This window comes from Charadrius vociferus, unplaced genomic scaffold, assembly GCF_000708025.1.
Source record: "Charadrius vociferus isolate BGI_N301 unplaced genomic scaffold, ASM70802v2 scaffold384, whole genome shotgun sequence".
Taxonomy (NCBI): domain Eukaryota; kingdom Metazoa; phylum Chordata; class Aves; order Charadriiformes; family Charadriidae; genus Charadrius; species Charadrius vociferus.
The window spans coordinates 2,057,448-2,069,653 of record NW_009648234.1 but is presented as its reverse complement, the minus strand read 5'-3'; the positions used below and the strand labels follow the sequence as shown (position 1 = coordinate 2,069,653).

Sequence of the window (12,206 nt, the reverse complement as noted above, 5' to 3'; positions counted from 1 at the left end):
AAACAAGAGTGCTTCAGATCACTGGGGAGTCCAAAGCACTGATTGAAAGTCACAAGCTACCATAGTTTTTGCGTTATCAAATTGATTTTGCTTGCCTTTTTAATACGCAAAATATCACTGGGGGGTGGCAGGGAAGGGGGAAGACACAGAGGGCTTTTTTGACTTTATTATTTATTTCTGTTTCCCTTGCACCAACAGTTACCGCTGAGGCCAAGGCTGCACTGGTGCAAAATGCTGGGTATAAGATGCAGGCTCTATCCCCAAAAACTCACAATTTAAACGAGACGCACTAACCAGCCAGGAGGGGAGAAAAAAAGCAAAGTGATATTCATTTAGTGAAGCTGTAGCAGGGTCAGAAACACACGACTCCGCACAGCCGAGGCAGCAGGTTCCCCTGGAGCTCCTGCAGTCGCTAATGCAATGAGCTGTCTTAAAGACCGCCGCTTCACCAGCGACATGGCCTTTCTCCACCGTGGCCAGAGGAATGCAAGAGGAATAAGCTGTACTACCTGGCCAGGAGGCAGCTCATCACTTGCACCTTGCCTCCCCGAGAGGCAGGCGCCCCTGAGTTACTCACGGCCGCCGTGCAGACGCACAATGTGTCAGCTGCTATTGAGCTTGCAGCGGCTCTCCTCCTTTTCTGCCCAATTTTGGATACTTCCTAGAGAAAAAAAAAAAAATCCAAAAATTACTAAAAGACGCATGAATGCATTTAACAGCTTATTTGTAGCTATTTAGGAAACTTGTCTTACCTGTAGTTCAATCATACAACAAAAATAAACACAAAATAACATGTATATATTGCTCGCCAAATTTTTAAAGTCACCTAAATAACTGCCTAGGGTGATGTATCTTAAAGTCACTGAAGCTCATAATGTCTTTGAAGCGAGCAGATAATGTTCGCATCCATCTCCGCAGCTCGCTGAAGACCTCAGAAGTGCTGAGCCAGCGCTGGAGGGCTGCGTGGCAGCGACTTCGGGGGAGAGAACCCTGTGATCCGCCTGCCTCAAACCTAGTTTGATTTTTGCCATGCTAGAATATGTCTTAGCACGGTAACGACAAAGGTGTAATGTATCCCTCGACTCCAGTAATGACTGATATAATTCTCTTCTGTAGACTAATTTACTTTAACCTGCCTACATATTATTAAAACGCCAGTCACCGGCGCATCGAAGCAAATAAGGGGCATTACAGACTAGTGAAGTGACTGCACGAGAAACAAATGAAGGACTATTTGGTTCTGATACTCCAAAACTGCTGTGGTTTTGGCTTTTCTTATTTTTTTAAATAAGATTTTACTTCTTGAAATTTTAAGTCTTGCCCTCTAACATGCCCAAACTGAACAAAGTCTGTCAGAGCCTTCTTTATTGCTATTAATGGTATGGGGAAGGCAATCCAATGCTTGTGCATGGGCAATAATATCAGACAGGTCGTTTCTTCTTCTTAATTTAAGGCAAGGTTCCAACTTGATGGACCTATAGCCTTCTCAAATGCCCTTTCCTTTGCATAGATTTAAAAAAGTGACTAGTTACATTTAAAGGAGCCCAATTGCTGGAACCACCTAAAAATTAATTCCCTTCACTATGTCGTACATTAGACCGTTAAATCTTCATGCAGCTTAAAAATACCTAGATTTCCCATGTACAATGTGCCAAATTCCTTCAGGGACTTTTTCCAATGGGGAGGCAAGATAAAATTGTGTTTATCAATCTTCAGAACACTTCCAATTCATTACGGAAAAGGGCAGCTTATTCCAAAAGATTTCTAAATCTCAGAGCAAAATATCACCAGCCTTGGAAATCATTCCGAGCGGCGGATTGCTTTTACAGGCTCTTTTTCCTTGGTTGCAGATCCTGCCCACGGCGTTATCAGGACAGTATAATTTCAGTGCCCTACTGACATCTGCAAGGCAATTACTAGCTAGAGAGACAGGCAGCAGTCAATTTTTCCCAAAGTCTTCCAGAACCCGTTATCTGGTCACATCAGTTGTTGTCTTTTGCACAGCACAAAGTTCAACAGCTTTGGTCCCAAGGTCAGCCTGAGTCTTTTTTTTTTTTTTTTTTTTTTGTGCTTGTCTGGATTCTGCGCAACTGGGAACTCTCGCAGCAAGACGGCTCCTTCTTGGGAGCTCGGTGCCACCCCGGCACTACACCAGGACCACAGAGGTGCCACCACAAGCAAACGTTCAGTAATGAGTTCTCGTCAGCAAGGCCCCATTTGCTGTTAGCTGGGAGAGGAATCACTGGGGCCACGGCAGAAAGTTCGTATTTCTTGGCTCTTACCTGGAGACCTGGTGAGTCGCTCCATCCTCCCCCTCAGAGCGGTCACTGCCCTCCCAAGAGCTGCGTGAAGAGGAGCAGACACCCCTTCCCTAAGAAGAGTGTGGACATACTTTTAGGCTGACGATGTAACAGAATCACACGATTCCAGGAAATGACACTTTAAAAACAAAAAACCAAATATGAAATAACAAAAGACCGGAAGTGAAGGCATTAGTTCTGGGTTTTTTTTGCATTACAGTTAAAGAGCAAGTTTTAATCAAATTTCTTTGGCTGTTATTGCAGCCATTGTAGTTTAGGTTTCAATTCCACTTACGCCGAGAGTCCCAGACAGGCTTGTATCGAGCCCTTTTAGTTTGATCACCACAACCGGCGCTGGTTCAGGTAGCTCAGTACGTGCCACAACGTCTTCTGCTTTGATCTAAAGCAATCCACCACATAAATATTTAGCTCTTCGTGACCGTTAGCACTTACGTAAGGTATAACTTCATGGCTTCAAAACATTCTTGGAACATTACCTCCTTAATTGTCAAGAATACAAAGAAAAAGTTACAGGGTTCTTGCCCAAACTGGCATCAGCGTATAAACAGCAGAAACCCAGCGACATTTCAGGCAGAAAAGCATGAACTCATCCAGGAGACCGCGTACACAGTAGTATATTTTGTTCTTCTTGGGCAGCACAATTCCCAATAATTGCAAAGAAAATCTGTAATCCGAGTCTAATGCTAGTGCCAAACACCCCTCAAAACACTGCTGAACTTATTTTGAAATCAGGAAGTGAAAAAAGGGGAGTTTGTTTAATTTTACAGTAGTTACAAAGTTGTATTTTCCCCAGAGTGTGGGGGGAAACTGCATTGATAAAGATCATAAATAGAATTTAAAAAATAAAGAGCTGTTCTCCAACAGCCACGTGAGCCCAGCAGCTGGGGGTTCAAGGCAAGAACATATACAGACAGTAAGTATTCCCGCTTGACATTTCCCTCTCTGGTTTTGTTACTATCAGGTTGGCAGATACATAACTGCCCTCTTAAAAACCGAACCAGAATTATACAACTGTCTTTAATGAACCTAATAATAAAACATTACCATCCTGATCTTTTAGGAGCACGAGAATGCCATCACACTTCTGATGCTTACTGAAACGCGTTCCAGTGCTGATACGGAGCCCACAGGAATCAATGGGAGTTCTTCCATTTTCAGCTCAATAGGCTGTGGGTGAATGTTTTAAACTCAATTTGAAGGAAACTAGTGTTTCAGGCAGCTTTCTCCCTCCGTCTGCAGCAGGGCTAAAGCTGACAGGCATCAAGATGTCTAATGGAGCTGGCGGTAAACTCATCCCCTGCCTTTCACTCCATTTTCTTTTCATTTCCTGTCTACCACTTAATTCTAAATACATTACCTTCGATACATCGAGTTGACTTTGCATGTCCATGTTTCCCTGCAAGCTGCCTAGCGCATAGAATGTGCACATCCATATTCCTCCTTCCCTTTCAGAGAAAAATACGTGAGTTTTTCAGGCGAGAAACGCAGAAGACAAGACAATATTGTATACGCGATACGAGACTCGGCACTTCCAGAAATTCATTAAGCTCTCACTTTGTGGCCAAGTGCACTTCTCATAAAAACACCCAATATAAAGACTTGAAACAAATCATCAAATTCATTACGTCCTCGACCCCATTGTTATATTATTGTTGTTAAAAAATTATACCTTGCGTTCTAATCTGAATTGGTTTATCTTCAGCTCACGGTTTGCATCGGAAAAGCCTGCCTTCTGACAGAAGAGACAAAAAAACCACTTTAGTACAAAAAGAAGGCTGCTTCTCCCTCTTCCCCTCCCCAGGCCCACGTAGGTGTTCCCACAAAATCACCTCTTAACCTTTCCTTAGACAAGCCAAATAAATTGAGCTTCTTCAGACTCAGGTTTCTTAAACCTCAAAACAATTCCTTAAGCTCCTTCTAAGAGGCGAGATAGAGGTGAAACAGGACAAAGCTTTGTCCCCTTAGTCCACCGAGTCACCGTGTCACACATCCAGAGAAATCATTCAAACAGTAACTTGTCTGTGGTGTCCCAACCACAAAATAATATGTTTATTTTTGCCACCACTTTTTTTTTGTTGTTGTCATTTTATTGATAAAAACTACACAAAAACTAACTGATCATAATAATTAATTAAAAAAACAAAACCCAATGTTACACATTCTCCTGTGTTTTAGAAATTGTGTCAGCCAGTGAGTTTCACCAAATACTCTTGCTTTAAAAGATTTTCCTTCTGATCCATTTCAAGCACATCACTTCCATTTTACTAAACGAGCACCGCTGGACTGTAAATATGAGAGTCGTTACTCCGTTGCATGTTTTCCCTTTTTTTTTTTTTTTTTTAGAGCCCGAAAGGTAATTATAGTGTCAACAATGAAGCACAATGAAGATAGTAAAAATCAAAAGCACCCTCCGTAGTGTACAGCCTGTGTCTTAAATGTACATGCACCCGAGTTTCTTTGTTTCTGCTGCATCAATTGCCAATGTCCTTTTGGTTCAACATAAGCTTTAATGCCCATGTCTGAAGTTTGAAATATTAGCATTTGACCACTAAAAAAAATAAAAAATAAAAAAAAAAACAAAAGACCAAACCCCCTAAAGAAAAAAGAAAATATATCTCTATCTTTTGTTTGTTTAAAAAGAACAAAAATATTAAACGAATCTTTGAAGAGTAATAAACACTTAATAAGGAACCATGGCTGATCCACCCCCCCAACCCCGTCCCCTCCCCGCCCCCTTTATTTTTTACCTGTGGTTCTCCTTCCCTGGAACCGTGCAATGTAGAAAAATCAAATATACAAACAAAACTCTTAATCCATCCCTTTATGTAGCTAGAGTGAAATCTATTTTTTTTTTTTTAATAAGAACTTGACAATCTCTCTTTAATATTTACATTGAGGAATTTGTTTGAAAGTTTAAAGCAAAGAAAATCCTGAAGTTCTCAGTGTGTACTGCAAGAGAGCATTTCCACAGTCTGCGGAGTCTGCGTTATCCCCTTCCCTTTGTCTGTGTTGGAACATTTGTAACTGGAATGGTAGATTTTAGTTTCTTGCCTTGGTCTCTTCTGAGATGAAAGGTCCCTCAGAAGAATTCCTTGCTCCGCCCCTGAAGAAGTTGTCTCCATCGCTAGTTTGGTATTCTCTCAATGTAAATGGCCGGAGCAGCCGAACGCGCGATTGTAGCTATGAAGCTGTGGTCTCGACTGAGTTCCAGGTTGGTTGTCTCAGCCTGCTCCCGGGCCATGGCATCGTACCCCTTATTTACATGGAGAGGCTTATGAGCTTGGCAGTATCCGATCACTGGTTGGTCGTAACTGTAATAGGGTAAAGTCTTCATGTGGTGAGGAACCTGCACCAGAGGAAGAGACCAAAAGAGAGAAACAAGTAAAAAACAGGCTTAGTCATGCATTTGTACAGCATCTATTGCAATGCAGCCTCAGACCCACCAGGTGCTCAGCACATCCGCATTCATAGAATCACAGACTGGTTTGGGTTGGAAGGGACCTTGAAGACCACCCAGTGCCACCCCCTGTCCTGGGCAGGGCCACCTCCCCCCAGCCCAGGTTGCTCCAAGCCCCGTCCAACCTGGCCTTGAACACCTCCAGGGATGGGGCAGCCACAGCTTCTCGGGGCAACCTGCCCCAGGGGATCACCGTCCGCACAGCCAACAATTTCTTCCTCATTATCTCATCTCAATCTCCCCTCTTTCAGTTTAAAACCGTTCCCCCTCATCCCATCCCTACGCTCTGCATAGTTCTTGCAGCAAGACAGACCTCTGATGCTTCTAGGTTGTCTGTAGCACCTGTGGACCCCTCCTGAAGAGGACTGCTCACATTCGGGTGAGCCACTGTGTCCCCACTCGTGGATGGACGTTACACCCGCTGAAAGCCATTGAGCGGCTCTGGCCCTTTGCAGCGCGGTGGAGCCAGACCAGAGGGGGCTACTGTCCCTATAGGTGACAATGTTTGTGGGCAGATTTTTGCAACAGTCTCACATGCTGAGTTCTGAGCTCTTTCGGACAATCCGGCTATGAAAGGTGAACTGGAAGCTACTGGTAATACAAACCTTTGGAAGAAGGGCCGGTTTTCAAGAGTTGGCCATTTCTACAAAGCTCAAATCAGCCTGAGCATGTCAAAGGACTGGAAAACCTGGCTGCCAGCGTGGGTGGCTTTCAGCACAGCTGGAACACACGTTTATTTCTTCCACGACAAAGCGGCTTGCCCAAGGTCACCATTCCCTGGGTCCTTCATCTTACAACCGCACCAAGCAAAACACTATCAAAGAGCCTCAACTGATGTTGGCTGGAGCAGAGCAGATCCGCACCTTGTCACAGTGGTCATGTACTTGAAAAGTCTGCAAGATCTCTCCTGAATCCCATCTCTCTTCTTCATGTAAATACTCAGAAATTGCCAGTCCCCCACATTCTCCCCCCCTCCCCACCCCCAACGTTCTACGCTTGCAAATGTTAATCCTACAACTAAATATGATTTATGGCACAACATCAGATACAAATCTTCGCAGATAATTTTATCATCTGCAAGAGATGAGCTGATCAAGTAGAAAGAAATATGTTCTTCAGGAAAAAACCCACACGCTGCAGGAGATACGGGCAAGAGTTTATTCTAACACTGCTAGAAAACCTGAGCTCATTATAGCTGGAGATATCCTACACATAAATTGAATCTTGTAACAAATGCCTTTTTATTTTCCATGCTGAACTTTAACTGAAGACTGCAGAGCTGATTTATCACAAAATCTCCATTGTATGGTGCCCTTCATTCAAAAAGGTATGAAAAAAGCAAAGGCATTAAGACTAATTATAAGTTTTGCAGGGTTAGAGTTCCTCATGCATTTGGATCTCCTCAGCGGTGAGATTCCTCCCCCTGCCTCTCTGCAGAACGCTGGAGACGTTCCAAAACTCTTCCAGAGCTGAAAACGTCATTTTACGTGACAGCTGAATGGCAAGAATGCAGAAGACAAGCTGCTCGGTAGAATTTGATGGGACAACTGTGTTCACTTGTGGATCAAATTCAGCCACAGTGCAAGAAACTGTAACTCCCTTTGGATTCAATAATATCTACGCCAATTCGTATCAGGGCTTGAAGCTGTCCTCAGCCTTTAAGGCAGCTCTTTATGATTCTATAAAAGCCAAAGACTGTTTGTGTTCTGGAGAGCGGAGAGATTGAGGTCTCGGCTTTGCAGCAATAACACACAGTACATTAACCACCCGAGCCCGGTGTGCAGCACTGTTTGCTTGTCTTCTCCCCTTCTCCAAACAGGAGTCAACAGGATCAGGATTTCAACAACATCCCCAAACGGTGCATAAACACATGTCCTTTTCAACTGTTTCTCAGCAGTTTTAGGGAAGCGCTCTCTTGTTTTCACTTAAAAGTCAGGTTTGTGACTCATCATATTAATAAGGGTGACTGTGCCATGCGTGTGGAGGGAAGGTGGATATTCCTTGTCAGCGTAAAAAAGAAAACAAAATAGGTATATCAGGCAACCCATGGGATTAAGGAGCTGCAGGTTAATTTGTAGAAAACATTTCCAGGATAATGAAGCTCCGCAATGGATTTGAACCTCCCTGTTCTCAGGCCTGGCTTTTGTATTACCCTTCCCCTCCCTCTTTTGGGTCCTAAATCCCATCAAGGGAATTTAAAAAAAGAAAAAATAAAAAGTAAATCATGTTAAATGACTGTAAGAAGAATTAGCATTGAGATACCTCCAGGAAAGACTGAATGAAAAAATACCAACAATTCCCCCCTCCCAAGTCAGTTCTTGTGAGGCCTCTAGAACTGAGGTAACAACCACACGAACAACTCAAAAAGAACCTTCCTGATCACAGTGAAAGCCTCCAAAGGACTGTTCCCCCATAATGCAGTGTCCTTTCCTTGCCTGAAACTACTTCTCTTAAACATAATGTCGCATTTTCAGAAAGAGATGAGGGATCTGTTTGCATTTACAGTGAAATGACTGTACACGAAACCCAAAACCACAAAAGCTTTTTCAGGACACAGCATTGACCGTAGAAACTATGGCAAATGTGGGCAACTGTACCACCGCTCAGTTTGATGCAAGTAGAAAGGACGGAACATACTGATGACATTGTTTACAATAAACAAAGCTATTATGTTTTTTCTCATTCAGAGATCAACAAAACATATTCAAGAACATCTAAGTTGTTGAAAATTAATTTTGTAAGTATTTTTGCTCCTGGTTCTGAAGTACCTTCTTTTTTGTTTCATTACTGCCACGGAACTAACGTTTGAGATGCCGAGAGATGTGCCCTTGGACAAGTCATTTTATGAGCTGGAAAACGAGAAGATTAGGTCCTGCCCCTGCTTGCCCCTGGAGACCAGAGCTCTTTGAGGCAAGGGCTGTTTGTGCAGGGACTAAAACAACACAACCCCAACCTCGGCTGGGGCCTTTCCGCTGCCATGGCCTCTGAGAGACAAAAAGGCAGATGACCAGAGTGAAAAAAATCCAAACAGGTCACTAAATACCTCCGCAAACACTCGGGGATTCTGTCATCTCTATCTCAAGGCCTTTCCCATGGAAGACATGTTTTTCACCAGCTCAAAGGTGGGAGTCAGGCTGAGAATTTACCTGCCAGTAAAGGCAGAGGCAAGAACTGGGATCCTCTAGCACTGTGTCCTTCGCTGTCTCCTCCATGCCACTCTGCTGCCACTAACCTCAGCCGTGTGTGCTATAAAACTCTGTAAATTTAGTCTTGGAAGAAGTTCAATTGTAAATAAAGATAAAGATTGCTCACATGGAAACACCATAGATGCAAACCAAACCTCTTTCTTTCATATAATCTGTCATAAAATCTGATTCAGTTCTTGGCTTTGTGTGCTCACTCACGCTGATGCTCCACACCAGCACAGTCCAGTGCAGCGAGAGGAGCTCAGGGGTGGGATACAGAACGCCAAGACTTTTTACAGGAGATGATGGGTGTGTCTGATCACAGCACTTTCTGAATCATTTCTATTTTAGTTTCTAAAAACAACACTGCCTAATACTTACTTGAAGCATTAAAACTTTTTTTGCAGTAGGAAAAACATAAATCAACAGGAGAATGATAGAATCATAGAATGGTTAAGAGTTGGAAGGGACCTTGAAGACCACTTAGTTCCACCCCCAGCCCAGGTTGCTCCAAGCCCTGTCCAACCTGGCCTTGAACACCTCCAGGGATGGGGCAGCCACAGCTTCTCGGGGCAACCTGCCCCAGGGGATCACCGCCCGCACAGGAAAGAATTCCTTCCCAATATCTCATCTCAATCTCCCCTGTTTTAGTATAATACCATTCCCCCTCGTCCCATCGCTCCCCTCCCTGATGCTGAGTCCCTCCCCAGCTCTCCTGGAGCCCCATTAGGCACTGGAAGGGGCTCTGAGGTCTCCCCTTTTTCGCCTTCTCTTCTCCAGGCTGAACCCCCCCACCTCTCCCAGCCTGTCCTCCCAGCAGAGGGGCTCCAGCCCTCCCAGCATCTCCGGGGCCTCCTCTGGCCCCGCTCCAACAGGTCCATCTCCTTCTGCTGGTGGGGACCTGGCACTCCAAAGTCACTGATGTACATGTGATGGACATTGTGGTTTTAGCCCATGTATGGCACCAAGTAGGAATGTCTTCTGCTCTAATGCCTTATATTAAGGGAGCATCCTGCCTATCCAGTGTCGCAGATAGTTGATTAAACGAATGAATGAATCTGTGCTCTGAAGAAGGCATTGACTCCATAGCGCAATGAACTTAGCGCCTTACACGCACTCTAAGCGTTCATGTGGGTTTGGGGCTAAGGGGCTGGATTAGTTGGCTCGTATTGGCTTCTGAAGTCCACACCTCTGCAGATCTTCACTTTAAACGTAATTAACATTGCATCTTAGCAGCCACACACTTCAAACAAAGGTTCTATTACAAGCAAAATTTACATAAATCCCCAGCTACAGGAGGAGGATAAAAGATTTAGCGGGGGAAATTTAAGAAGGCAAATCTTCCCTTTCGCAGTCGACTTGCCAGTGGAGAGGGCAACAGCTCAACAGCCTTGCTGCCGAGTAACAGCTCCCTTCAGAGCAAGCTGGACTAACTTGGGTTTACCTGAAATTCTGTGAAATTCTGACCTGCATCAAAAAGATATTTCTCAACATTCCCTGCCCACATTCCTTTCACATTTGGCAATGACGTTCAGTTAAACCCTCAGTCATTCCAACATGCAAATCCACGTCTCCGCTTTCCAATTCAGGTGTTTTGTCATTTTGATTTTTTGGTTTTTTTTAACACAGCACTAAATTTTATCAACAGAAATATTGGGAGGTAAATTACCTAACTTACTCTATATATTTCTGATGATTATTACACAAGAAATTTCTATTAAAAAAAAGTAAATTATAAGACACCATCTTGGACTTTTGCTTCTCATGGGTGCAGCCATTAAAACCTAGATTTCTATCAAAACATCAATAAAAAAAATCCTTATTCTGGAACTTGGAAAGTATAAGGTGAAACCTGACCACATAGCCAGTGAATTGAGGGAGCTTTGAATAATATTGGGTTTGGGCCGAAGTGAATATCAAGTGACCTTATTTCTAAAATAGTCTCTCTACTGTCTCTCACAGTATGTTAAACACCCTCCGAGACTCTTAATTGCTTGCACTGCCTCCTAACAGGACGCTTCAGACAACCTGAAATCTGGCCCCAATACGAACTCTAAGGTATGACGCCACCAAGTAACGCTGAGAGAGTTTAACAGAATGTCCAGTTCTTCATCCTGACTGCAGCTCCTGCTTCAGTATTTCCCTCTGTGCTCGCAGCAACGGACTTCTTGCAGCGAAGACAAGCTGGGGATCAGACAGAGATTAACTCTCACGCAGAATCACTTGCAGATCTAATCACTACTAGTCCCAGGCTGACATAATTTCCTGGTAAACTATTAAATCAAATTTTGGAAACGCAGGTTTTCAGAACAGAGCTATTTCATGTTGGAAATATTACGAGGTTTTTTTCCTTCATGCTCAATTTTGAAGAAAGATCTCCCACCATACATTATCCTGCAGAGAAGGAAATTCTTTCTTGAGAAACATGAAAGGCCGCGGATGTCTGAGTGACTCACGGTACCAGAATTATCAGCAAGCAGACAGAAATGTAATATAAGGAAGGACCGACAGTCCCAGCAGAGTTTCTGGGGGAAAGTCTGTTGTCGGATGGAGTGGACTTCATTTTTTTCCATGAAAGGAGAATCGTATAAAGGCACGAACTGTCAGAGGATCCTCAGACGAGTAACTGCTTTGGCAAGAACCTAAAACCTGGAGCCCGGCAATAGAAGTGATGTATTTTCTGAGAACCGGGCTGTTGCAGATCTCTCAGGTTGGGTATCTTGGCCTTATACTTTCATTGTTTAGACACTGCGGTTTATGTGTCTTCAATTCCGTTGCTTCTGTTTTCAAAGAGAAGGAACACTCTGTTTTTAAAACTAAAGACATGCTCCATTCATCCCAATGGAAAATGCGACAGGGCAACCACTGTTGGGTTGCATTAAATGCATTTTCCTTCTACGAAACAAAACTGAAGTACAAATATTCTCCGGCAGTTGAACATCATCTGGTTTCACATTTGCTGGTACTTTATAATTCAGGTAAACTGATTTATGTGTAAATACTTGCCTAGTTAATGATTACATGATTAAATTACACGCAACTTTAGAAGTTGTCCATATGCAGTGGAAACTCAGAGTTACGAAATATGGAAGCTATGTTTTCTCATTAGTGCTAATATTTAGTCTCAGAACACCATGACTTCATTGCTGAATTAGCATCATAGCTGTTGATAAATCAAATTCAGAGTTCATTTCAAAACCTATCATAATTTAGAGTAAAAATAAGCAAGATATACTATCACAG

The 12,206-nt window shown here is 43.3% G+C and overlaps 1 protein-coding gene across 1 annotated transcript in view; it reads right to left on the bottom strand.

Moving 5' to 3' along the window:
• Positions 1-5,445: 5,445 nt before the first annotated feature.
• Positions 5,446-12,206, bottom strand: part of LRRTM4 (leucine rich repeat transmembrane neuronal 4) — a 224,036-nt gene continuing 217,275 nt past the window's right edge. Inside the window, exon 2 of the mRNA XM_009884140.1 lies at positions 5,446-5,667. Within this exon, the coding sequence (XP_009882442.1) occupies positions 5,446-5,667 (222 nt within the window). The remainder of the gene's footprint in view (positions 5,668-12,206) is intronic.